Source organism: Camelus dromedarius, chromosome 19 (genome assembly GCF_036321535.1).
Source record: "Camelus dromedarius isolate mCamDro1 chromosome 19, mCamDro1.pat, whole genome shotgun sequence".
NCBI lineage: Eukaryota > Metazoa > Chordata > Mammalia > Artiodactyla > Camelidae > Camelus > Camelus dromedarius.
The window spans coordinates 34,317,540-34,342,250 of record NC_087454.1 but is presented as its reverse complement, the minus strand read 5'-3'; the positions used below and the strand labels follow the sequence as shown (position 1 = coordinate 34,342,250).

Genomic DNA, 24,711 nt, shown 5'->3' with positions numbered 1-24,711 from the left:
TAGATGGGGTTCATGTCTGGAAACCTCTTGCTAAAGTAGCAAGAAATAGGACATCAGGTAAGTCTTCATCATGAGATTTGACTACAATACAGAGGGCTCACCTGGTCATGATTCTGTCTCCCCTGCCAGATAGCAAGTGCTTTGAGGGCAGAAACTCTATTAAAAAAATTTTTTTTTGAACCTTCTAAGTGGTTGGTGAATATAATTTCCTTTATAGAAATAAAAATTACCAATAATTCTGAAATCCCTGTTGATTATCTGCCTCAAACCTGGTCTGTCCCCTCTTCCTTATTATCCATATGCCAGGCACCCACATGTGGCTCGATCCGGTGATGCCTGTGGACCTGCACTGGCGGATCTAGAGAGGAAACTGAGGTTCAGCAGGTGAGTGACTCCCGAGCTGCGTAACCTGGCCAGGCACCTCTCTAGAGGCACTACCGGCCGCCGTGCTAGGAAAATCTTTCTCCTTGTCACTGGTTGCCAAGCTGTGATACACAGCAGATTTGGTCTACAGTCCCCTCCTTTCTAGAGGACCGTTCCACTGCTCTCATGAGACTTGTGCTGTGTTTCCAGGGATTAAATCTGTGCTTGCTGGGGCTGCTTTCCAGGTCCTTGAGGCAGAGACTCAGGGCTGTGAAATTCTACTGGAAAGGCTTCTCTTCCAAAGGAAGGAAGATGAGAATTGCTCCTGGTCAAGAACCACCAGGCATGGACTGACACCATTGGGAAGCTGGCCAGGTGAGCTGGACTGGACGGTGGGACAGAGACAGAGACAGAGACATCAGACTTGGACCAAGTGAGGTCATGGTGCTGACTTCCTCGGTCGGCTGCTTGTCTGATTCTTCATCAAGAGACTCAAACCGGTGACCGAGACCCATGGTCTGGGTCCTACTGGAAAGTGATGTGTCCAAGTCAAGCACTTCCTCTTGGCCAAAAAAGCAAGATCAGGAGAGAAGGAGGAAGATTAAAAAACAAAAAGCAGAGAGGACTACTTGGCCCTTTCTTAGCAAGACCTTGAACAGGCTACCCTCTCTCTGCTTCTTTAGACTCACCCCCTCATAGTGAGAATGTCAGAACACAGCCAGGCACTCATGAGCCCTTTCTGCTGGGTCCATGTTCGGTCATTGACTTACTGGCAAATTCCTTCCACCACTGCATGCTTGTTTGTCTCACTGGGTGGACTTTTACTTAAAATTCCTGCCTGGGGCACATTCAGAAAGCGGAGAAAAACGTAAGCCACTCTTTCTTTGGTCATTAATAGAAGATTCCGAGGAAGAAGCCTAAGTAGCTCGTGTTAATCATTAAACTTGCCCCGCGGTTAGCTCTGGACTTTTACTTTGGCACCAGTCTGGCCGGGACACAGACGAGTTAGGTGAGTTCCAGTCCAGCAGAGTGAGTTACCTGCGTGGTGGCTGCTGCAGGCTGGGCTCTAACCAGGGAACGCGGCCATCGGTGCTTGACAGACAGGGACAAGAGCATTTGGAAAGGAAAGATAGCTTCTTGCTTGACTCACGGTGGGAGAGACACAGGAAAAGGTACTGTTGGGTTCGGAAATGTCTCTGCTCTGTGTTTTCTAGGTATGGTGAGCGTCGTGGTGAACAAAGGAACTGGGGGATCTGAAGTAGCAACCTTATAGCGCTGTCTTCAAAGTCCTAAAGAAAGAGAGGCCCAGGGAGGGGAGGAAAGGAGGAGGAGAAGGAATTAGAGCAGAGGGGAGACAGAGACAGGGGAGAGAGAAAACTTGACCGAACACACAGCTCTCCTCTGGTTGAAGATATTCTGCTTAAAAGAATTAAATGGAGGCTGAATTTGTCCTTAGAAAGAATGGGTGGATATTAAGAAAAAAATTGCATTTGTTACTGATTTATTTTTTACATGTATGTTTATATTTTCAGATTCTTTTCCATTATAGCGCACAAGGAGAAATTTAATACAGTTCCCTGTGCAGTGCATTAGTTGCCTGTGGTTTATCTGTTTTACGCACAGTAATGTGTATCTGGTAATCCCAAACTCCTAGTCCACCCTTCCCCTCGCCCTTCCCCCACCTCCAGTAACCACAGTTTGTTTTCTATGTCCGTAAAATTACATTTATTATTGATTTGATTGTTCTATTTTAAAAGAAAAGATGTAGCTCTGAACATAGGGCTTTAAGAAAGCCAGTGTGTGACTATTGACTTCCACTGTTCTCAGCTTGAAGTAAAATTTAAAATCCCACAGTTAGATTGAACATAGACGCTCCCGTGCCGAGCACAGCCTGTTGGGTGTGACAAGCACGTCAGGTCCGGTGCTGTTGGACCAAGTAGCAAACACTGCTGGGTACCTTGCTCTGGGCAGGAGGTGTATTTCTGAAAATGGCATGTGTTAGAAGTGAGTTCTCTCCCAAAAAGGTATAAAAATGTGGGGAGTTTTGCAAGTTAAAGGCACGCCTGAGTCTACTTGAAAATTGTAGCACTGCTCCTGTAAAAGCAAGTGGCCTTCATCCCTACCCCTTCCTCTAGGGTCCTGAGGGCAGGTACACAGATCATGTGTCTCTGTTTTCCCAGCTCCTCGAAGAGCGCCCGCCCAGCACATATTAGGCATAGGATAAATGTTTGTGGAGTTGAATCGACTAGAGAGGATTTTATACATTGTACTGTCTTAACCAGGACACACCCATAAAGATACGTTTATTCTAAGTGTTTTGCAGATAATTTTTTTTTCTGGGCGTTTATGGTGGCTTTTATTTTTCTGAAATGGTTTAGCTATTTTTGCTAGTCTCAGTGTTTTCTTAAAAATACAAATTAAATGAATCTTCAGGAATGTCTATATGTATTTAATTCCGTACTTTTTTTTTTTTTTTGACTTTTGGAAAATTTCAGAACGAGTACCTTTGAGAGGTTTTTTCTGTGCCCTCTGACTTAGGGGAGCTGGATGGCAGGTCAGCAGCCGCTCCAGAGCAGGCATCAGGGCGTTATCCAAGGAGGGTGGCTTTCCAGCCAGGCTTCCGTGAATCTTGTCCATCCCACTTGTATGAAAGCTGTCTCTTTTAGGTTAGCTAAACTCAGGCTTAGATTACTTAACTCTGTATTCAATCAAAGTCTCCTGAGTCCTGTGTGGGGCCCCGGAACTGAGAGGGTTGGAGAAATAGCAGACTGGTCCCTGGACCTCTTGGTGGGATGGACAGTCTCGCAGAACAGGCACACAGCACTGCTCTGTCCAGTCCAGGCTGCACAGGGCACAAGCTAGAGGTTCAGGGCATAACGGGCAGTGAGAGCAGGACTGAGTGGTTGTGGGGAGGTCAGGGAGGGGATGTGACCGCCGGTTGACCTGTGAGCTGGACCCCAGGAGTCAGAGGTTCCTCACCTCCCTCATCCTTGAAATGTACACCCTGCCCACCGTTCCCACAGCCAGAGCCATTTTCAAGGACTCAGTTTTGAGAGAGCACCATGGTGTTGAGACCATGGGGACTGAATACATGACTGAACCCTGTAAGGTCTCCGTATAAACTTTTAAGATTCTGGCAGGCAGGTGGGGAGATCTACTCATCCTGCAGCCGCTCCAGACAATCCTCGGATGTAAGTTCCCTTGGTTACAAAACCTGCTACCTGCCAGTCTGGAGTGTCTGCCTCGCTGTCTGGTCTCTCCTTGCCCAACGAGTACCGAGGGCCAGTTAATTTGTGAACCAACACGGAGACAGGTTCCACGGAGGAGGCAGCTCCTGAGCTGGGCCCTGAAGGAGACCAGGATCTCGCTAGGGCGCAAGAGAGTCTGGGGCATCCAGAAAGGGACCAGCAGGATCCAAGGCAGAAGCTGACTGTGGGAAGCCTGCCTGGGAGACCACGCGAGAGCACAGCCTCACCGCGGTGCAGGGGTCATCTTGGAGAGCATCGCAGGGCGGGGAAGTTAGAGAGGTCAGGGGGCAGATCTCAGCAAGACTGCAAAGTCAGGGGAGGGCTTTCCATTGGAAGTAGAGAGCCCGCGAAAAGAAAACTAACATGTTTGGGTATCTCCTTTGTATTCAGCTCTGTGTTAATTTCTTGATGTGTGTATCATCTCGGTCAATCTGGGTAAAAGTCCTAACAGGTGTTCTTATCATTTTTTAAGTGGTAGAAGTTTTGTTTTGAATTGAAAGCTTTAAGCAGGAGAATTGCAGAATGAAAGCAGTATTTAAGGAGGATGGTCTGGGCATTGTGGATTAGGTAAAGGGACCTGGGGTCGTGGGGTCCAGTTAGGAGGGTCCAGCTTTTTCTTCCTCTGTTTCCTCTCTGCCTCCTCTGCTGTGAGTGTTGAATAATTTTGCCCAAATTCTCATTACCACTGTTTTTTCCAACCTTTTACATGCTTAACATTTGCTTTGTTAATTTAAGTTCATTACTCTTTTTGTGTTGATTGTTTCCTGGAGGACTGAGACTTCTGGAAAACAAAACAAAACCACCCTCTCACCTCGGTAACCAGTATTAACTGGTATTTTGAGATCTGGAATTTATTTATTTTTAAAATTTAAGTGTTTGTTTCATGCATTAATGAAAGGTTATTATTACTTACCCAGCTTAAACGTGCATAAAGTAAGTGGGCGGGACAGGGGAGGGGGCGGAAGAATGATGATTTTATATAAAATTCTTAGATTACCCTTTCCTCTGGAGCTTGGGAAGGTGGTGGGTCCCTCTAGGGTCATATTGATATAATTTCTTTAATTTCCCAAGTTTTAACACAGCAAAGCAATTGTACATAAGCAAAAAATGATAGTAATTTTTCATTTTGTTTTTCATAAAGAACAAAAGCCAGGCTGCTCCAATCAAAACTGAAAATGTGTTTCATGTCCGAGAAATTTGGAGAGTATTGATTTAAGTAGGCAAGATGACTGGGTGGCTGGTTCCTCTAACAACTATTGAAGTACTCCTCCTGGCAGGTGAGTTGGATGTGTTTTGAAGGGATTTTAGAGGGAACACAGCAGATTACCTTGAGAACTAGTTTACCAATACTGAAATATTATTTTGGGAGGAAGTGTTGAAATGTCTGCTCTGGGTTTAAATTTTCTCTGCTTAATAAGTTTTTTTTTTTCCTGTTTAGTAGTTGAGGTTATATATTAAATAGTTATAAAAATATACTTTATTTTATAACAGCCAGTGGAAGTTACTGTTATAGTCTAGAGCTTTTAATAATAACTTACAACCTTCCTTTTATAATTCCTTTTTGAGCCATATGATATAATTCTTTTTAGATTTTATTATGTTATCTTCCCAAAGGGAATAGCTTATCTCATCTTAGAGATTAATGACTGCTCGTGTTAAAAATTTCCTTTTCTCATATTGTGTCTATAATTTTCTCAGTGAATTTGAGTTATCCTCTGTATCTTTTTATGGCATTTGTTTTTGGCCTTCTTTAGGTAGAAGAATCTAATACATCTTTGAGGGGGTAAGCACGGGCTGGTTGGGCCAGGGCTGCCATGAATGACTGTGTTGATGTAAATGATTCTCCATAATCCTTGGTTGTGCAGTGTGCCACCTGCACAAAGGTACATGGAAGCCCTGGGCTAACCAGTTAATGTGGTTTGAATTATCCTTTAACTTTTCTGATGTAGAAACAGAAAAGTATTCTGTAGATAATGCTTCTCCTCGCTGTGACCTCCCTGAGGATCTGACTGATTTGTGTTGGTGTCCTTGAATTGGCTTCACCTCTGCCAAGCCATGTCCAGGAGAATCTTTGAAGATGAGGCTTTAATATGGTCATGCTCAGCCCATGGCCTCTATGGGAGAACCCAATAGCCTAGCATGTGAAGTCTATGGTGGATTAAAAAAAATTCCAGCACTGGTTCATGCTTCAGCCCCTCTCTAAGCAGGCAAGGCAAACATCTAGAAAATTCTGTATCCTTTTGGGGAGTCATTCTGATCAAGTATTCAAAAGGGGGAAACTAGAAAATGGTGCCGCGAGCAGGTGGATTGAAATAGGGATGGCTTCTAGAAGTTTCTTCTCTTCTCTGGGAAGTAGAAATACAAGAAATAAGTGGTGACAATTGAATATGACCACCTGATTATAAAGAGTAGGAAGGAGATCGGATTTGCAGATAGTAACTACTATGTAAAAGAAACAACAAGTTTCTTCTGCACAGCCCAGGGAACTATACTCAATACCTTGTAGTAACCTATAATGAAAAAGAGTAGGGAAAGGAATCTATGTATGTGTATGTATGACTGAACATTATGCTGTACACCAGAAACTGACACAACATTGTAAACTGACTATACTACAATAAATTAAAAATAAAGTAAAATAAATGTACCATTAAAAAATAGAGTAGGAAGTAGAGAAGGCATGGGTTCAATTAGGAACCAAATGTATCCTTGAGACTTTTTCCAAAGGAAGCAGAGATTCAGGACTGTCCCAGAACACAGGGTTGTTGGATATTTAAGATGAGAAGACCAGTCAAAACTTTCCTGAAAGTGTGCGTTTTGAAGCTGTGGTCCCCAGACCAGTCCCACCAGCAGCACCTGGTCAGAACTGTAAATTCTGGGGCCCCATCACGGACCTACTGAATCAGGAACTCTGGGGGTGGGGCCAGTGATCTGTTCTTTTAACTAACTCATAAATGAGAACACTCATTCATATAGCGTGTATCAAGCCTTCCCGGGGATTCTGAGGAATGATAATTTGCTTCATGACACTGGGGAAGCTGGTGGATTGAATCTGCACATTGAAGCCAGTGTTTCTCTTACTTGCTTACAGTGTCTTCTCTGAGCATCTATGTTGAACCTAAAGAAGGCAGCCTCGCAGGCGGGACGTGGCTCACAGTCATTTTTGATGGTAGGTTTGGGTCTTTGTGAATGCCAGTTTCTTATTTGTTGCTCCAAAGAATTCTAAAGAATATGAGTCTTTGGTTGTCTTCCTTGTCTAAGGACAGATGTAAAAGAGGTCCTGAAGGACCCGCTTCTGTGTTTCCAGACGTCCACCTGCTCATGTCAGAGCACACCATTATGAGTCTGTGTCCACATCCTCATCCCCTGCTGGTAGGGGAGGGGACTCCAGGGGCCCTAATGAGATGACAGCAGAGAACTTGGCAATGTGACCTGCAGAACCTTGGTTTCTTCCTTGTCGATAATCGTACACGTGGGAGCTTCTCAGCCGTGGTTCAGTGTACCCCTCTCTACCACAGGAAGGAGTAACTTTGAGGGTTGGAAAATTCTTTCCTAGATTTAGACTGATGGACCTGAAAAGAGACTTTCTTTTAATAAACTCATAAATGAGAACACTCATTCATATAGTGTGCATAAATGCCTTTGGAAATGAGGGGTATTAATTTAATCCTTAGAGCCACTCTGTGCCCCCCATGGCCCCCACGTGGCATATTTTTATATCACCCCATGTAGAGTACACATCTCCCCAGCCTGAGATTCTCCTTTCCCTTGTGCTTAGATTTCGAGGCTAGTCTCCTTTATCCCACCAACGGCTCTCAGCTGGAGATCCACCTGGTGAACGTGGCTGCGCCTGCACTGCCCAGCGTCCCCTGTGACCTCGCTCCCGTCTTCCTGGCTTTGCCGGCAGTGATGTGCAGGACCAGGTACACCTGCCCGGGAATGAGAAGATGGCCAGGAGGAGAGCTTTGCTTATCTCAGTAGCTTCGGGAGACAAATTAGAGCAACTTCCCCTGTGACTGCAAAGAGCAGTGTAGGGCTTCAAGGGGGATGGGGATATGGGGAAGATTTCTGAGAATTTTGAGGTATTTGTAAGGAGGGGCTTCCAGATTTTGTTTGGTTTGTTTGTTGTTTGTTTGTTTTTGCAAGGATCTCTATTGCTACTGAGAGTTCAGCAAATGCTTCCATTTTGCCATCTATTCTTTTGGAAAAGGCTTCCTTGCAATGATTGCCCATAAACTAAAAACCAGTTAGAAAAGAAATCTGCCTTCGTCCTCAGTTAGTTTGCTGAGTTTGATGCGATTTTTGTGGAATTCCAGATACGCTATCGTCCCTCTTGAGCTTCTGTTGGCTCACAAAGTTTACACGAGTTCATTCTTTATATCTTAGAGATGCTGCCTGAAAGTGGATCGCTGGTTAAGAGGAAGAACAGTGTCATTCCGTTTTGTTTTCTGTTCCCTCCTTCAGGAAAGCTCCCTCTCTTCCATCTCTGCCTGTTGAACCAACCCTATGCCAATGCCACCTCTTCCCTCAACATCCAACTGAGTGTAATCTTTCCCTTCTTTGAAAGGGGAACAAATAGGAACTGAAATGCAGGCCTTGAGGAAGGAGCAGCTTTTAGTAATTCATCCATGTGACTTGTGTGTGTGTGTGTGTGTGCGTGTGTGTGTGTGTACACGCACCCACACATACATACACACCACATACACTTTCCTGATGCAGTTCATCTTCCTGAAGGGAGGACCTTTTTGTAATTTACACGAAGGTGTGTTATGCACAGTCTCAGTGGCCCTGTCTCCTCCACCCTGTGTTTCTCCTGACATCATGTGGGCTGCCCACTTTTCAGACTCATCCTTACAGACTTAAGTGCGCTGAGGACTGAGGATGTGGTTAACTCACCTTGTGGTCCTTATGGTGCTTACCACCATATCTTGTGAGTAGAAGATGCCCAGTAGATGTCTATGAACCAGTTCCTTTTAACCCTACTATTGGTGGAGACGTTTTCCTTAGGTTTTATGGTACATTTGGGCACAGAGTTCCTGCAATAAGTTAAAGCTCTGAAGACTTATACGTTCTGTCTCTGCAATCCCAACATACTAATGATTTTAAGATGCACCATTGATTTTATATCATCTTTTTAGAAAAAAAGAAATACTACCCTCTTAAATGCACTCACTGCTTGGAAAATGAGTATCAAATACAATTAACACTCAAATGTGGGAAAATGTACATTTTATCATCAGCGAAACAGTGTCATATTCATTTTCGTAAAAAGCCTTATCTGCTTTCTCCAAAGCAGGCATTGTTGCATCCAGATCAGCACTGCCCAACCGAAATACAATGTGAACCACAAATATGATTTAAAAATTTCCAGTAGTCACAGTAAAAAAAATCAAAAAAAGAGGTGAAATTAATTTTAATAATACATTTTGTTTGGCTCCACATATCCTTTATTGCATAAAAAGTCTTCAGAATCCAGTGTGCATTTTACACTTATAGCATACCTTACTTGGAACTAGCTACATTTCAAGTGCTCAGTAGCCACATATGGCTCATGGCTAATGCATTGGGCAGGGCAGATTTAAATATTTAAGGTCATGCTGAAGATTTTAGGAGAAGGTTTGGACAGGAAGCACTTCTAAAATCTAACCCCTTTTCATCATATTCTCCCTCTCACAAAAATCAGAGTGAACAGGAGCCTCAAGAGGAGAAATCACTGTGAAACGCATGGAAAGGGAAGGTCGAGGACTCTCTTGATGGACATGTGAAGTGTTTATGGGCTGCTTGTATAATTACCAAGTCAAGAATTTTTGGCAACATATAAAGTCAATGCCTTTTATCAGAAAGAGCCTAGGATCCAAGCTCTACTTTGTCCTTAACCTGTGGTGTTCGTGTACCTAAGTGTCTTAATCTCCATGGAACTGTAATTTTTTAAAAATGGAAACTAGAGCAGATTATCTATCCATGTCCCTTCTGTCCCTTAAAAGTCCTAAAACTATGAATCTGAGAAGTGGGACAGAGTTTTAAAAACTTAGGTACTTTCAATATAAAAATTCATAACTTCTTTTGCTGCAGGATCCAATCTTCAAAGTCTAGTCGCTGAGTGGGTGGAGGGGGTGAAAAGTGAGATATAGGAGTCCTGGGTTCGTTAGCTCTGTTCCACAGGTGCAGGGAGGTCCAGTCGGGCGGCCAGCTTGGACAGTTCACGGTTTCTGATTCTCAAGGATTTCCATGTTCTGCCCACAGACCTCTGCTGTCCGAAGCACACGAGGGCCTGTTCTACCTGGAAGTGCGCTCAGGGGCACAGGTGGTAGGCAGCCCAAGGCCAGGACCACGAGACAGCGGCACGTTCAAGGTGGGTTCTGAGGATGGAGGCGTGTGTGCTTTCCTGGTCTGAGGGTGTGCTTGTGCTGTCGACCAGCAAGTTTATAAACCAGCTGGGGGTCGTCTGCCCAGGTAAGAGGCCAGGCGGATGAGAGTTACGGGGTTTCTGAGATTCTGTTAAAGAGCAGTATTGAGCACGGCTGTGTCAGGCTGCAGCTGAGTGCTCTATGCACGTTAAAGCACCACTCACAACCATTTTATAGGGTAGCTTTTCATTATCCTACTTTGACTGAGGAGCAACCTAGGACTCAGGGGTATAAATAATTTGCCCCATCATCCAGATCATAAATGGCAGAACCAAGATTGGAACCTGCATCTAAATCCTCACTTCAGCTGAAGCCCACAGAGGAACCACAAAGATGACTGTGCATCATTGTTCCTTTTTCCAGCTGAGATGATCTAAAGTATCAGGATGGTGAAGGGACTCAGGGACCCAAGTTCCACCCTCTTCCCTGCTTCTCAGTTGATTTCTGCCTCTCCTTCCAACCCTACATGGAAAGGGCACTTACTGCTGGGATTCTCCTTTGAGCTCAGAGAGAGCAAAAAGCAAGCCGAGAATTTCTGAGCCAATGCCTGACTTCTTTTAGAACTTCCATCCACATTCATGTTATGTTGGGGCTTAATTTTATGTTGCTTCAGTATTCCGTCCATTTCAGATTGGTTTTCCACTAAAACGATCTCTGAACGGGTAGGTTCTAGACATTCCGTGAAAGGCAGATGTTTGGCAGGGTTCTTTGCCGTGGTTGCACTGCCCATAGGGAGCCTCCCAAGAACACAACAGAGACACTAATGAACGCTCCTTGAGAACAAAACTTCATCTTCTAAATTTATCTGTCCTACAGTCCACACTTTATACAGGTAATTTATCTTTTGATACTGGAATTTGCCATTAGTTTACCTTGAATGACTTGTTCCTCATGCCAAGACGATGGCATTTTTCAGAATTTTGCTTCTGCACACAGGCTGCAGAAAGAAAAAAAAAGATCACCCTTTCTCATTCAGACCCACACCACCACCTACCTCCACACCGTCTCAGTGAATAGAACAGAAGGGAGATGGTCGGGCCTGTCCCATAATCACCATGCTAAAGGAAACACGGTGACTCTGTTTGGGGGCTGGGACCAGGGGAACTGTGTGTATGAAAAATTAATTCCACCTCGCCAGTGGTGGCTGCAGGCACTGAGACATCTGAACAACTCACAGATGGTTTATCTAGCAGCTGGTGGCTGTGGCTTTCTGATTCGGAGCCCCTGCTTCTCCGCTCCCCCACCTAGCTGCTACCCACCCCACTGGGGCTCAGGGGGCAGCGTGTGGGAAGCTGGAGACAATTCCAGGAATTCCACCTCACCTATAGGCCTCTGGCTGGGTCCCAGATTAGAGCACTTCACAGTCAGGGCCAGCGTGAAGAGGCGGAGAATCATAGGGATGGACGGGCCTGGCCAAGGTTTGGCGCATGTGCTAATGACCCGCCCAGGGAGAGACCTAGTCTCCCCTCGCTGCCACCCTCACCCCATCCTCCTCTGGCCGCCTGAGGACCCCAGACCTGCAGTCCCTCCTACCTGCAACACAAAGACAGCAATGTGCTTTGCCTGGTCTGCTTTCATCACCCCAGGAGTGGTTGCTAAAGAATAACTCCCTGTTAATCAACAGCCCTAACCAGACATGGAGAACTAACAGACATTTTAACAGAGCCGAGGGCAGCTTGGCAAGTATTTTAAGTATTGATCCACATGGCCGTACAGTCTGTCACCAAGGCGAGTTTCCTGTCTTTCTGAACGAAAGGGTGAGAAAAGAGGTCACAGAAAATATGCATGTGCAGGGGGTCAACAGACGAGTGCCGTGACTCCCCGGGTTGGGAGCTGGCTCTGATCTCACCAAAGGATAACGATTAATGCAAGTCCCACACGTCTGCCAAACGCCCACTCCCACCTCCCAACCTCCTCCTGCACCCAGACCTCCCTCTCCCCCTGCGACGCCCTTCAGACCCTTGTCACTGACACTGGAACTTGATCATAGGAGCTCCATAAAGTACAACAGTGGTTATGGCCCCACTTCCCAGATGTTAGACCAAGCAAGTCCACGCCAGACAAGGGAACGCACCTCCCAATTTCCAACCTGGAATATAAGATCCACTGCTCTAGCTGTGAGCCTTCCACCAAAAGTTGGGGGGCTAGGAGGAGTGGAATAAAGCCACTCCTTTATCCCACCCTCTCTGGTCCTCAGAGAGCGGCAGGGCAGCCTCGAAGAGACACCTCAAAAAGAGGCTTCACTTGTGATGCTCTCTGAGCTGACACGACATAAAATGGGACTTTTCTAAGAGAAACAGGCCTCTGGTCACCCACCGAGCCAGAGACATGACAAAGTGAAAACTTAATGAGCTACCAAACCCAGCTTCCCGCACGCTGCCCCCTGAGCCCCAGTGGGGTGGGAAGTAGCAAGGTGGGGGAGCGGAGAAGCAGGGGTTCCGAATCAGAAAGCACAGCCACCAGCTGCTTGGTAAACCGTCTGTGAGTTGTTCAGACATCTCAGTGCCTGCAGCAGGCTCTTTGCGGTGGACTGGCGAGGTGGAATTAATTTTTTATACTCACAGTTCCCCTGGTCCCAGCCCCTAAACAGAGTCACCGTGTTTCCTTTAGCTCGGACTGCCTCTCATTAGCTGTATCTCCTGGTGATTTTTCATCAACTCACCAAGCCAGCCCAACCACTGAAGGACTTCCTTTCTTTAATGCGCAATTTTTAGGATGGGTTTCTCGCCTTTCCCCTCTCTCTCTTTCCCGATCTTTTAATAAGCAGGAAAACTAATATCTGGGGTGAAAGGTGCAGCAAAACCCAAAACAGCATGGTGCATAGGGGTCACCTAACAACACAGCCGGGCATGGTCCCTGCCTCCCAGGAGCTTGTGGTTGGCAGAGGATGTGCTGCAGGGGGTCAGGGCATTATAAGATGACTCGGGGTACCAGGACCAGGCTCCCCCAGGCTCCTGCCTCTCCCATCAATGCTGGTTTCCTCCTTGGAGAGTAATGTTGCTTCTCATTCCTTGCATCATTTGAATCAATTTCCTCCCAACAGGTACCTTCCCTCTTCCCAAACCAACCTACTGTATGTGTCTCTCCAGCTTCCAGCTTTTTGTAGCTTGCTAATCCCTACCAAGGTGCTGGCAGATAATAATTTAAGTTGCAATCTTTTCTATTTAAATAAGCACATTAATGTCCAGATAAGTTAAAAAAAAAAACCTTCAAGACTCCAAGATTTTAAGTGGCAATAATGGAATTAAAATTGGTGTTTTAAAGCATGGCCGGCCTGCCTACCTTTCCTTTGGTAGAACGTGTTCCTGGTGTGGCAGGTGGGCAAGGAGAAACAGACTTGCCCAGGTGTGGGTGATGTGGTACAGGCGAGATACATGACCTTGATCAGATTCTCTTTACCGCATCTAGGGGAGAAAGATAATAATATCTGTCATCTCAGAACAGAAAAAGATGGAAGGTGATTTGAGGAAACGTAACCATTCGCTGCCTTAGACGAATGGTCTGTGAGAAATGACTTGTGTTTCTTGCGCATGTGATTGTGATGTTTTAGAGAAATTCTCACTGCAATAACTTGTTTTCTAAACAGTTTTCCAGGGCACAGACACCCATTGTTTACCAAGTTCATCCACCAAGTGGAGTTCCAGGTAAGAAATCTCCTATTAAGATAGGAATAAACAATATGAATTTCTTTGCTGAAGCTTATTGCAAATTTTCAAGTGTCCCTCATACTTCCTAGAAGGTTCCCAGTGTTTTAGGACCAGTCATCCAATTACTGGAGATAAAAGTCACTTCATATTAATAAAATACAGGCACGCTGTGTAGGGAAGCATTACTTCTTGGTCACGTTGTTTTGTGGCCTCAGGTGTCGTCTCTGGATTCAAGGACCTCATGAGCCCCACGGGTACACCCTTCTCCTCCGTTTCTGAGGCTTTGCCTCGTTAACCCACAGCTCTCTCATCCCTCAGCATTGTCTGTGATGCTGGAGGACGACAGCCCGGGCCGTTCAGTCCTGTGATTGTCTGGAAGGCTCTCACTTCCAGGTTGCAGGCTGGACTTGAGCTGGATCACCTTGCTCCGGTGTGTTTGCCTAAAACCTTGCCTCATGCACCTCCCCAGGACGGCATTTAGGTGTTTTTCCGGCTCTGGGGGAAACCAGCCCCTGGAGCATCTGGTTTGGGGCCTGAACTCTTTCTGAGAAGGGGCTGCTGAGCAGAGAAGGTGGGGGCAGTCCTGAGAATGCACCTGGGTAGAAGGGGACCACTGATGCCTGCACCCCCTTTCTTATAAACCCCAAAGAGGCGAGTCTCAAGGAGACCCCCTTGCTGCCCAGTGGGAGTCCCTGCCAGTCGCACAGAGGAGCCCCAGAGGTAGAAGTCAGCCGCTTAGCGGTGGGCAAGGCAGACACCCACTGTCTGTGGGCCCCTGTTTTGCCCTGTCTTTGAACGTGAGCATATTTGTTGGCTGAATGATGTGTGCGTGGCCCGTCCTTCAAGCCACAACTGTGCTGCGTTCGCAGGCCCTTCTTTCTGACTTCCTGACCACTGGTTCATCCATGACACTCCTCTTTCATACTCTTGAGATACGGGAAAAAGTTTAGTGTCTCCAAATACCCGTCCAGATGGTGTGATATGGGCCTCCTCTTATCAGAGGGAGGTCTCACGAAGCATAGAGCACCCCCGAGGAGCATTACTCTTAATTTATGTGGATGGTCTAAACGCAGCCAAGAGAGTAGAACAGGGCTGTGTGTTCCACTCCCTCCCTCTGTTCATGGGACTCAGAGGAGGACCTGGTGTTTCTTCTGGGCTCCATACATACACGAGTAAGCTACGACTGGGCACCGATTGATTATTTTAGCCTCTTTGCAATGTCCTAGAGATTCCTGGGTCATCCTTTCCTGTTCCACAGTTTATAAAATTGTTAATATTCTGAGTCATGACCAGCTTGGCAATTTTGAGTAGATGTAACTAAGAAAGAAAGAGAATTTGTGTTATATATTTAGAGTTTGAGCTAAGTCGATTCATTAGAAGAAATCCTTTTTAAAACAGGAAAGCTGATACAGGTGTATGGCTGGATTATCTCTGGAAGCTCGGAAACCTTGGATTTGGACGCCGAGTACATTGACAGGTGAGTGTGTGACTGTTTCTGCGTGCTGCTGGTTTCAGAGATGCTGGATTGCTCCCAGAGGCTCCCCGATAGTGATAAATTGGAAGCAGTTGGCACAGAATGGCTATTTTCCTCTTTGCAGTTTATGGTCCCTGGTGAGCTGGGCTTCTGCAAACTTTGCTAGTGTAATTGCGACCGGTCGATTAAGTTGGTCCATTTACTTACTGACAACTAGTCACTCTGGGCTCAGTGTGCGCTGTGCTGTATTTGCATCTGTGGATTTTACTTTCTCGAGTCTCACCCTCCTCCTTCTTGTTTCTCAGGCTGAAATAAATTCTTTATAACAAGGTGTGAACTCGAAAGACTGTTAGAGCTTCCTTGTTGGTTATCCGCTTGTGCATTTAGAAATTCTGTTAGTATGTTCAGAGGAAGATGTGGAGGAAATCTGGAAGGCCATGAGAATGATCAGGATGCCCACAGGACTATTTTCATTGGAGACTTTTAGAGAGGACAGTGGTCCTGTTAAATCATGCATGCTGGGGAAAGGGGAGAACAGGATGGAATGTGTTGAAGTTGGGGTGTTTGTGGAAAGCTCTAAAAAACTGGTTATTCAACAAATGAAGCAGTTATAGTGAGGATTTATAAGGTAGAAGGAACACAACGTCACTATGTGCTCTGCTGAGAGAATCTACACGCTGTGTCTAATTTTTCCTTCACCCCTTGAACAGAATGGGGGTCTTCTCGTGTTCTGCCCCATCTCTTTGATTCTGCCATAGATGAAGGGAACAAGATTTGACTACTTACAGGATCCACATTTCTGGCATTAAATAATGGCCAACTCATCTTGAATGGAAATTATTCTTCCTGGGGAGACTAGAGCCCCCGAGTCCATCCTTGGCGAGATACCACATTCACTACTTGGTCCCCTCGCAGCTTTGGTCTGGGGTGCAGTCTTGGCAAGGGGAGGAGCAAAGACATGAACTCCTCAATGGCTCTGTGTGGCCCCAGGATAGCCAGGGTGGAGATGATAAGGATTTTCCGGGAAAGGGGAAGTGCTCCCTGTGAACGCGTGGGCCACAGAAGAGGCTGGTGCACCCGCTCTCAGGCCGAGGGTCTGATTTAGGGTCTCCTTACAGGGCAGTCCCCAGTCCCCAGTACTGATGCCTTGTACACCCAGAGATGCTTGTTCACAGCCATGTTTCCTCGGAATTTTGCCAAGAATGTTTGCTGGGAGCATTCACTCTTGTCTTGTGTCTGTTGTTTGCATTTTGGATCCAGCCCACTGATTTTGGAAGCTCACGGAGACCAGTGGGTCACTCCTTGCTCTCTCGTAAACAGGAAGACAGGACGCTGGTGAGTGTCTTTCTTGCCAACACACCTGCTTTTAGGTCCTTCCACATGGATATTACACACACACACACACACACACACACACACACACATTTTTAATATAAATTGCCCATAACTGTTGACTGCCTTATCTTTAAACTTCCTGGAAAAGACACAGTGACTGAGTGAGAATGCAACTTGAAGTGGATTCTGAGAGCTTTCTTGCAAACAAATGGCCAATACTTACTCGTGCTTCCTGTCGTCCAAGCCCTGCTCCTGTGCTTTTACAGTTAAGGGCAGCCAATGACCTCCTCCGTACACACGGTGATCAGTCCCACTTTACAGATGAGGAGACTGAGGTGAAGTAACTTGCCCAACATCTCACAAAGAACAAGTGGCAGAGGGGCCGACCGACCAGCCTCCCAAGTTCATACTCCTAACTACGATACTACAACGACCAGCCAAAGATGAAACAACTAAAGTTTCAATATTCAATTATTTATTACAGGGGAAATTAAAAAAAAAATGAGCGTCTACATGCTTAGGGCTCAGATTACCAACGTTTTGCTTGATTTTTCACTCCACTCTGGACTGAGTGGATTAACCGTCCATACTGTATGGCTTAGAGTTTTAGGACCTAGTGTTTAGTTGAGTCAAATTCTATAATGTGGCTTCTTCCTGGTGCCTTGCATTTGTTTGCTCAGAACTGTTCTGTTTTGGGTTCACATTTGATTAGGATTTTTTTTTTTTGAATGAGGATCTTGCGGTCCTTTTCATAAAATAGATTTTGGAAAGAAAGAACCAAATGGAGGTTAGGAGTAAGTTCAATTTTGTCTCTCACACTGGTAGCATATATATTCATGGTAACGCCAGTTAGAGTTTTGTCTTGTTTTATTTTATTTTATTTTATTTTATTTTATTTTATTTTATTTTATTTTATTTTATTTTTTACTATCCTGGCTAAAGAACCAGAACTTCTGAACCGAATTGTCAGATAATTCTTACTTCAGTTTTTTTTTTTTTTTTTGTTCTTTCTCTAGTTATCCTATTCAGGAAGACCATGGTCCTGGGACTCTGCAGTGCCGTGTGGAAGGCAACTACATTGGTCTGTTTGAGATGTAACAGAATCTTAACGTCTTATCCATCTTCTTCTCTGTGTCCGGAAAAAAAGTATTTCAAAAACTGATTCTCATGAGGATGATAGTAATAACTACCATTTGTTGAGAACTCCCTGAAACACACTATAAAAAGCAGCTTAAATACACACTGATTTAATACTCACCTATACACCTGGGAGGCTGGTGGAATTATTCCTGCTTGATGGGGAGGAAATTGAAGCTGGTGGAGCAGGGTTTATCAGTCCCGGTCTCACTGCAGGCATGCGCTTACCTGCTACGAGATACTACCTTTATCCTTTTGTGGCTGGAAATCAGCATTGCTGATGGCGCACGTCCGGGAGGTGTTTATTTCGGGCACTGTCAAAGCCCTGAAGGTGTGGGTGGTGACTTGGTGACAGCTGGAGTCCTTGAGTTTCTGGTAGCAGTGGCCTGGCCCTGGTGGTTCATGGAGGTTCCCGTATTAATGGCTGTTTCTTTTTGTCACAGGATACCAGAATGTTAGTTTCTCAGTATTTAACAGAGGAAAGTAAGTAACTGGGAGTAAGAAAATTTATCTTATTAATTTATTTTTTATCGAAGTACAGTCAGTTACAACGTGTCAATTTCTGGTGTGCAGCACAATGTCCCAGTCATGCACACACATACATATATTCGTTTATCTTCATCTTATATTATCTACTCTCTTGTCTTGCTTTACCCTTTTATAGTGGAAAGTTTCAGATGTATAACCCATATATGAAATGTATAATGAAACCCCATTTTCCCGCTTGATTTCTTTTACTTGGGTGAATATAACTGTGTCCTATGCACTCGTCGTTTTTTCCTTCTTCTTTTTTCTTATATAACAGTAATACAGTGATCAAAATTAGGAAATTTCACGTTGATCCAATGCTACATTCTAATCTAGGTCCCACATTCATATTTCACTAATTGTCCCAATATTGTCCTTTATAAAGTTATTTCCCCCAAGACCCAGAATCTAACCTGGATTGTGCCTTGCATTTAATGGTCATGTCTCTAGTTTCACTCACTGTGAAGCAAGGTAAATGTTTCAGGGTGATAATGGCACAGAATTTGGCGGAATCACCTCTTAAGTAATCTTATAATAGTAGGCATTTCAAACAGGATGTAGCTCCATAATGCATTGTGCAGGAAATGCCTTCCTCAAGATGGAAAGGGTCCAACTTTCATAGAGTTTTGGAGAGAGAAATTGGGATGCTGGATTTCCACATGCCTTTCTGACACTGCGTGCTTTGTCAGGTGTTTTCCTGAAAAGTGCTTTGTCCAGCTGATTTTTTTTTTTTGTTTTTTTAAAAATACATTGTTATTGAAGTGCCGTCAGCTTACAGTGCTGTGTCAACGTCTGGTGTTCAGCACAATACTTCAGTCATACAGCTGACTGCAATTTCATTCCCAAGACAGCAACCCATCACCTGCAGCCGCACAGCACAAAGTACGGAGAGTCTGTCTCCCTCTGTCTCTGTCTGCCCTTTGGGGAGGAATAAAACTAGTATGTAGTGAGTATCTCCCAGAGGCCGGCTCTAGCCCAGGCCCTTTCACACCCATCATTCCACTGCATGCTTGTTTGTTAAGTGGGAATGATTCTTCCTAAATAATAATTTTCTAGATCAGAAAAGAAACTTTGCTCTGTGAGTCTCATTCTCTAGCCATCAAAGGAAGCTGGTATCTAAACAGGTTTAAAGATCACTAAAAGCTAGTCACCTTCCTTTCAGGCAGTCACTTTAAAAACTGCAAACCCAGAGGCAGTTTTCATCCAAAACACAATGTTGTCTTTTTGAAGGTCCATGGTACACAAGAATGCGTGGCTGGTCAGCGCCAAGCAGGACCTTTTCCTGTACCAGACGTACTCAGGTACCGACCGTCTCCCTTGGCCGTGGGCTTCTCCCTGCTTCTCTCACCCAACCCTGGACGTGGGACCCGCCTTCCCTTCCTTCCGGCCGTTTCTCTGTAACCGGCAATACCTGACGCTGTCCCTGCAGGCACGGATGGCCCGTTGGTTTCGTACGGGGATAGGGTGCTTGCTGAGTGTTGACTTTGGCTGCTGTATGAAAAGAGACTTGATCATAGTCTTTTATGCAAAGTCTGGGGACGTAGACTGACTGAATAGAAGACGTGGGAGTCGTTCCTGTTCCGTGTTCTAAAAAACACCAGAGAAGAGGTGCCACCGAAAAACCTAAAAGCACATCTTTGCAGTCACTTTGACAGCTCACCCCCGAGGAGTCATTCAGTAACTTATGACTTGCTGATACCAATGCTACGTCACTGTGTTGCTGTCTGAGTACATCTTCATCCAAAAAAGTGAACGCTGAAAACTGGAAACTTGCATGAAGTCGTGAGCTCAGTTCCGTAGTAGAAGGCTAGCTACTAAAGATGAGGGCTAGATTCTAGGGTTGAATACAGTCCCCAAACCACTGAAAAAGTGTCTGTGGTCGGGGCAGATTCCAGGGGCAGCAAAATCTACCTTTGCCAAAAGTACAAGAAATGTCCTCGGTCGTGCCGCAAATGCCCCTCCCTCTCCAGGTGGCCGACCGCAGGAAACGCTGCATTTTGACCCTTGCCTTTATTTCATAGCGGGAACCATTTGTAATTAGCCTCTTTGCATCTTGAGTTTATCAGAGAACACGACTAGTCTTTCCCCTGGAGGGAATGAAACTCCAAACTCTCCAAGTTTGATCACAGGACAGGAAAGGATCAGAAAAAGTTAAAATCTTGGGGATATGTGGCCTGCGCCAGTGGAACTCATTCTTTTGCTTAGAGCGAATTGCAGACTCTTATGGGTAAACCGAAGCCTTGCCTGGATCCTCCATAAAGTAAAACCCATGTTCTGTGACGTGTAAACAGTACTAGAGGGCAGGAGATGACTTCCTAAGAAAGCATTACGGCAGGCAGGGATTTTTGCTGATAGCAAGAGTGACTGTATTTCTCTTTCCTTTCAAATACTGTTCCTGTATAATATATATTATTATACAGATTGTTATATTTGAGTCCTTTTCTTATGATATCTATTTTTAAATGACTGTTGCTAGAAAGAAACTACAACTATTGCTGGTCTTAGAAAGTTAAACTGAGAAATAAATTATTGATAGCTTCTATGATTACATTATTATCTGGGTCCCATGCTGGTTTGTATTCGGAAGCTTGCTTTTTTCCTTCTGTTGTAGAAATCCTATCTGTGTTTCCAGCAACTGGGAGCCTTGGAGGAGGAACAGACATCACAATTACAGGAGACTTCTTTGACAATCCTGTCCAGGTTACCATTGCAGGTGACTAAGTTGAAATGGCTGAAAACAGTTCATAGATTTAAATGCCGTAAGGAGAGTATGTGTCTCTTATGGCAGTGGGGACGGGGGAGCAGTCTTTGCCTCTTCTCACTCCTCATGCCAGCCGGCTAGCATGGACTAGGGGGGGTTGGCATCCTGCAGCCCTGCACACATAGAACAGAAATAAGGTGTCTCGCAAACCTGCTTACGATTCACGGGTGAGTCCCCCAGGTGTCCCATCTTGGGAGAAAAGAGAAGGGAAAGCAGAGCTGCCTGGTCACCAGGGTTTACTCGGGCTGAAAGGCCACCCCTCTCCCTCCCCCATCGTACTCATAGGAACAAGCCGGAGTGGGCGGGCACTGCTACGCGGATTGTTCTGGAATGCCCCCTGGGCAAATCCTTTTGTTCCGCCAGGGGGATGCTCCTCTGGTTGGTGACGCAGAGGATGCAGGAAAATGTCCTCACGCTCTCCCGCCACACTGCCCTCCCCACTCAGCCACGGTGCAGCCCATCTTCAGTGAGCGGCGTTGCACCGTGCTGCTTCCCTTCTGGTTACTCTGTGATGCCCTGTGCCCACTGCCCCGCCCATTCCCTTTCCCCGCCTCCTTCCGTGGAGATGACAGCTTTTGCTCTATTCTCCACTTCCGGCCCTTTGCCTTAGAACCGGAGCCTGTGTGCTCCAGTGTGGTCCTCAGGTCCTGCCTCGCCATCTGTATCTCCATCGAGATCCATGTTGACATCTGTATCTGATTTGGACATCCTTCTCAGGAATTCCGTGTGACGTCAGACATGTATCTCCCAGGAGGATTGAGTGCACCACCAGGGCTCCGGGAACAGGTGCCCGGCTCTCTGCTCCTCAGGCAGGTAAGGAAGTCGCCACAGCTGTTCTGCGACATCCTATGACATTTTTAACCACGAGGGGCTGGAAAGCAGAAACGAAAGTGTTTGAATTTGGTCTCAGCTGTTTGACTGGTTGCTCAGTGAGCCCTGGGTCCTGGGTTGGGGCTTTCATTTCAGAAAGGCTTTTAGCTTTACTCAGATGCTTGGCAACACCCTGCAGTCCTAGCCCCTGGCCAGCTGCATGGCCGGTGAGGTTCAGTGGAAACCATGGTCCAGGAAGCAGAAGACATTGCTGTAGCGACTGGTGGAAACTCCTGAGCCGCCTCCTCCATCCTGTGGGTCAGTTACCCACTCCCCCGCTGTCTTCTAAGAAGACGGGGCATCAGAAGGTGTCTTCTGTGCTCATAGACTAGGTGGAGAGTAGGGCACAGCAGGCGCATTTAAATGTTGTCCTCTTCCCTGTGGGCAGCTGTCTGATACTCTGAGAAGCAGGGACGTGGCCACCAGGTTACTCCTGAAGTGGGCAGAAACAGGGCAAGTGGCAGGTCCCACCTGTCCTTCTGTATTTAAAGCTTCCACCCACGGCTGCAAATGCAAGTGCACTGCGGGGGCACTTTTCTGGGAGGTGTCAGAACAGGCCCTCAGGCATAGTTAAGGTTGGCGTCTTGGGCAGCCTGGAGCCACAGGCTGCTTGTCTGTAGTCCTATCCTGTAAAGCCCAGTGGGGGAGAAAACTTTGTAAAGAAAGGACAGTCCAGTGTGAAACGCACACAAAGCCTTGGCCGAGCACTTTCCAGTTCCCCGAGTTGCAGTTTTTACTGAGGGAAAGCTCCCATCCAGGGAAACAAAGCTACTAAAGCAAATGATGGAGAAGACGCATTCCCTGAGTCAGGAAACAGGCTGCGCCCTCGCTGGTGGTTCTTGCTTTAGCTACTCGGGCAGTGGTCGGATAATTTCCAGAATGTGGCTGTTCTTGACAATTATCTTTATGAAGCACTTTTGAAATGTCTTCTGTGGAAGAGGATCAAATGATTATGTAAGGCAGTGGTCCTCAACGGCCCCCAGGGGACGCTGCGCAGTGTTTGATCCTTGGTGGTGGTGCTACTGCCCTCTAGTGGGTCGAGGCTGGGGGTGCAGCGAAACATCCCTCGAGGCAAGGGCAGCCCTGACAGGAGTTACCCAGCCCCAAATGTCAGGACTGCTGAGGCTGAGAAGCCTTAAGCAGTGCTTAAAATATGCTCTTGTTTTTCTGATTACTCCTTATCGGTTTCCTCTTTTTTAGGATTTAAGGAGGAACAACAATAGTCGTTTAAAATAATAATAACTACCCTAGCTGTCCTTTATTGTATTTCATGCCCTTTGTGTATATATTTTAAGCTCCCTTAGTTTTTTCTCTCCAGTTGTCAACTTGACTCTATTTCTCCTCCAGATTTATTGAGATGTAACTGACGTGTAGCTCAAGCTCCCTTAGTCTCAGTGCCGTATCTCTGTTTACTATTGGCCCCCTTTCGATGCCTAAGAAACCAAAGACATGAAGCAGTTTGCTCAAAGCTGCCCAGGTAGTAAGTGGCGGAGCTGGACCTGGAACCCACAACGTGTGACTCCCGAGCTCTTACCATCCACCCACGTCAGTATCCGGTATGGGTCGCACGTACGCTTTTGGTCTCAGGTTTTGTTTGGTATAAAACACAGCTGAGTAAGGACAGTGTCATTTAGAATGTGGCGTCATAGCAGCAGGCCACCTAGTTTGCTCTGTGTCCACAAATTGAGGCCATGACACGTGAAAAACATAAGGATTGCCAATTTTCTGGAAAAGGGTGGGGAGGATTTAGGGAATGGAGTTCGCAGGCTGAACTGGGCATTAAAAGACACTGAAGTCCACTCCTGGCTTCACGAACCTTCGTTTGCTTTTCCACATTTCCTTGTATCCAGACACTCCCATTAAAGAGTTCCCTACTTCAATTAAAAAGAAAAAGAAAAAGAGCTCTTCAGTCTTCTCTGGTTCTCCAAGAATATTCCCCCTTACTGTTCCTTGCTAAGTCTCTCTTTCCAAGAGGCAAGCTCCTACACCAAGCAGCAATTTCCACTTTCCAGAACTTTTGTGTTATCTGTAGAACGTCTTACATGGCTACGTCACCTGGGTCTCCGCTGTGTCACCTTCTAGAAAACCTGTGGGTCATCTCCACTCTGTAATCTCAAGTAAAGCCGCCCCCCCCACCCCCCGCTTAGGGGGGAGACGCCCTCTGGTGTTAGTGAGGCGCAATTGTCTTACAGGCAATCGAGGGCTTCTTTTTGAAGTTGGAGATGCTGCAGAGGGCGTGGACCTGACTCAAGCCACCCCCGGGTACCGATGGCAGATTGTCCCTAATGCCAGCTCTCCATCTGGATTTTGGTCACAGGAAGGGCAGCCTTTCAGGTATGCCACAGGAGAAGGGGGGCCCGTATCACCAGTGTCTTTATTGGCCGAGGCGGGGCCAGGAGACAGATAAGGAAGCAGTGAGACTCCTAGGGGAAATTTGAAAACAGCCACCAAGTCAGCCACAGCAAGATTGGTCAAGGGATCTCCGCTAAGCCGCCAGGCCGCCCTGCGCTGCGGCTACAACTTTCCCAAAGAAGCCGGGACTGCCCGGGGGTTGTGCCAGTGCAGAGAGGTGGGCTGAGGCTAAGGGTCACGCGGGCACCGCAGGAGAAGCTGTGTCCAGAGGGCTCTGGCCCATCACAACACACAAGAGTCAAGGGTTTCCTCCTCGTTACCATGAAGACAAGCCAAGTCCAAGGGCAACCATTTGCCGGGTCAGGGGTTCTGGGCTCAGTGGCCCTCGCTTCGTTCTCTCTGCTCCTCTGCTTTACAGAGCACGGCTCCGTGGGTTCTTTGCGGCCCCAGAGACAAATAATTACACGTTCTGGCTCCAGGCCGACCACCAGGCTTCCCTGTATTTCAGCCGGTCGGAGGACCCGAGGACCAAGGTATTGCCCCCACTCTCACTGTCCTTCTTGTCCCCAGCCCTTCACCCCTGAAAAAA

The 24,711-nt window shown here is 46.3% G+C and overlaps 1 protein-coding gene across 9 annotated transcripts in view; it reads left to right on the top strand.

Annotated features, from left to right (window-relative positions):
• Window positions 1-1,359: 1,359 nt before the first annotated feature.
• PKHD1 (PKHD1 ciliary IPT domain containing fibrocystin/polyductin) overlaps window positions 1,360-24,711 on the top strand; it is a 368,588-nt gene continuing 345,236 nt past the window's right edge. For all 9 annotated transcript variants that reach the window (XM_064476570.1, XM_031434550.2, XM_064476573.1 and 6 more), the window contains exons 1-15: window positions 1,360-1,535; window positions 4,753-4,888; window positions 6,703-6,780; window positions 7,390-7,534; window positions 9,855-9,963; window positions 13,605-13,662; window positions 15,064-15,142; window positions 16,400-16,474; window positions 17,491-17,555; window positions 18,055-18,094; window positions 19,370-19,440; window positions 20,751-20,852; window positions 21,618-21,713; window positions 23,963-24,104; window positions 24,541-24,655. In XM_064476570.1, the coding sequence (XP_064332640.1) occupies window positions 4,837-4,888; window positions 6,703-6,780; window positions 7,390-7,534; window positions 9,855-9,963; window positions 13,605-13,662; window positions 15,064-15,142; window positions 16,400-16,474; window positions 17,491-17,555; window positions 18,055-18,094; window positions 19,370-19,440; window positions 20,751-20,852; window positions 21,618-21,713; window positions 23,963-24,104; window positions 24,541-24,655 (1,227 nt within the window). In that variant the 5' untranslated portion in view covers window positions 1,360-1,535; window positions 4,753-4,836. The remainder of the gene's footprint in view (window positions 1,536-4,752; window positions 4,889-6,702; window positions 6,781-7,389; window positions 7,535-9,854; window positions 9,964-13,604; window positions 13,663-15,063; window positions 15,143-16,399; window positions 16,475-17,490; window positions 17,556-18,054; window positions 18,095-19,369; window positions 19,441-20,750; window positions 20,853-21,617; window positions 21,714-23,962; window positions 24,105-24,540; window positions 24,656-24,711) is intronic.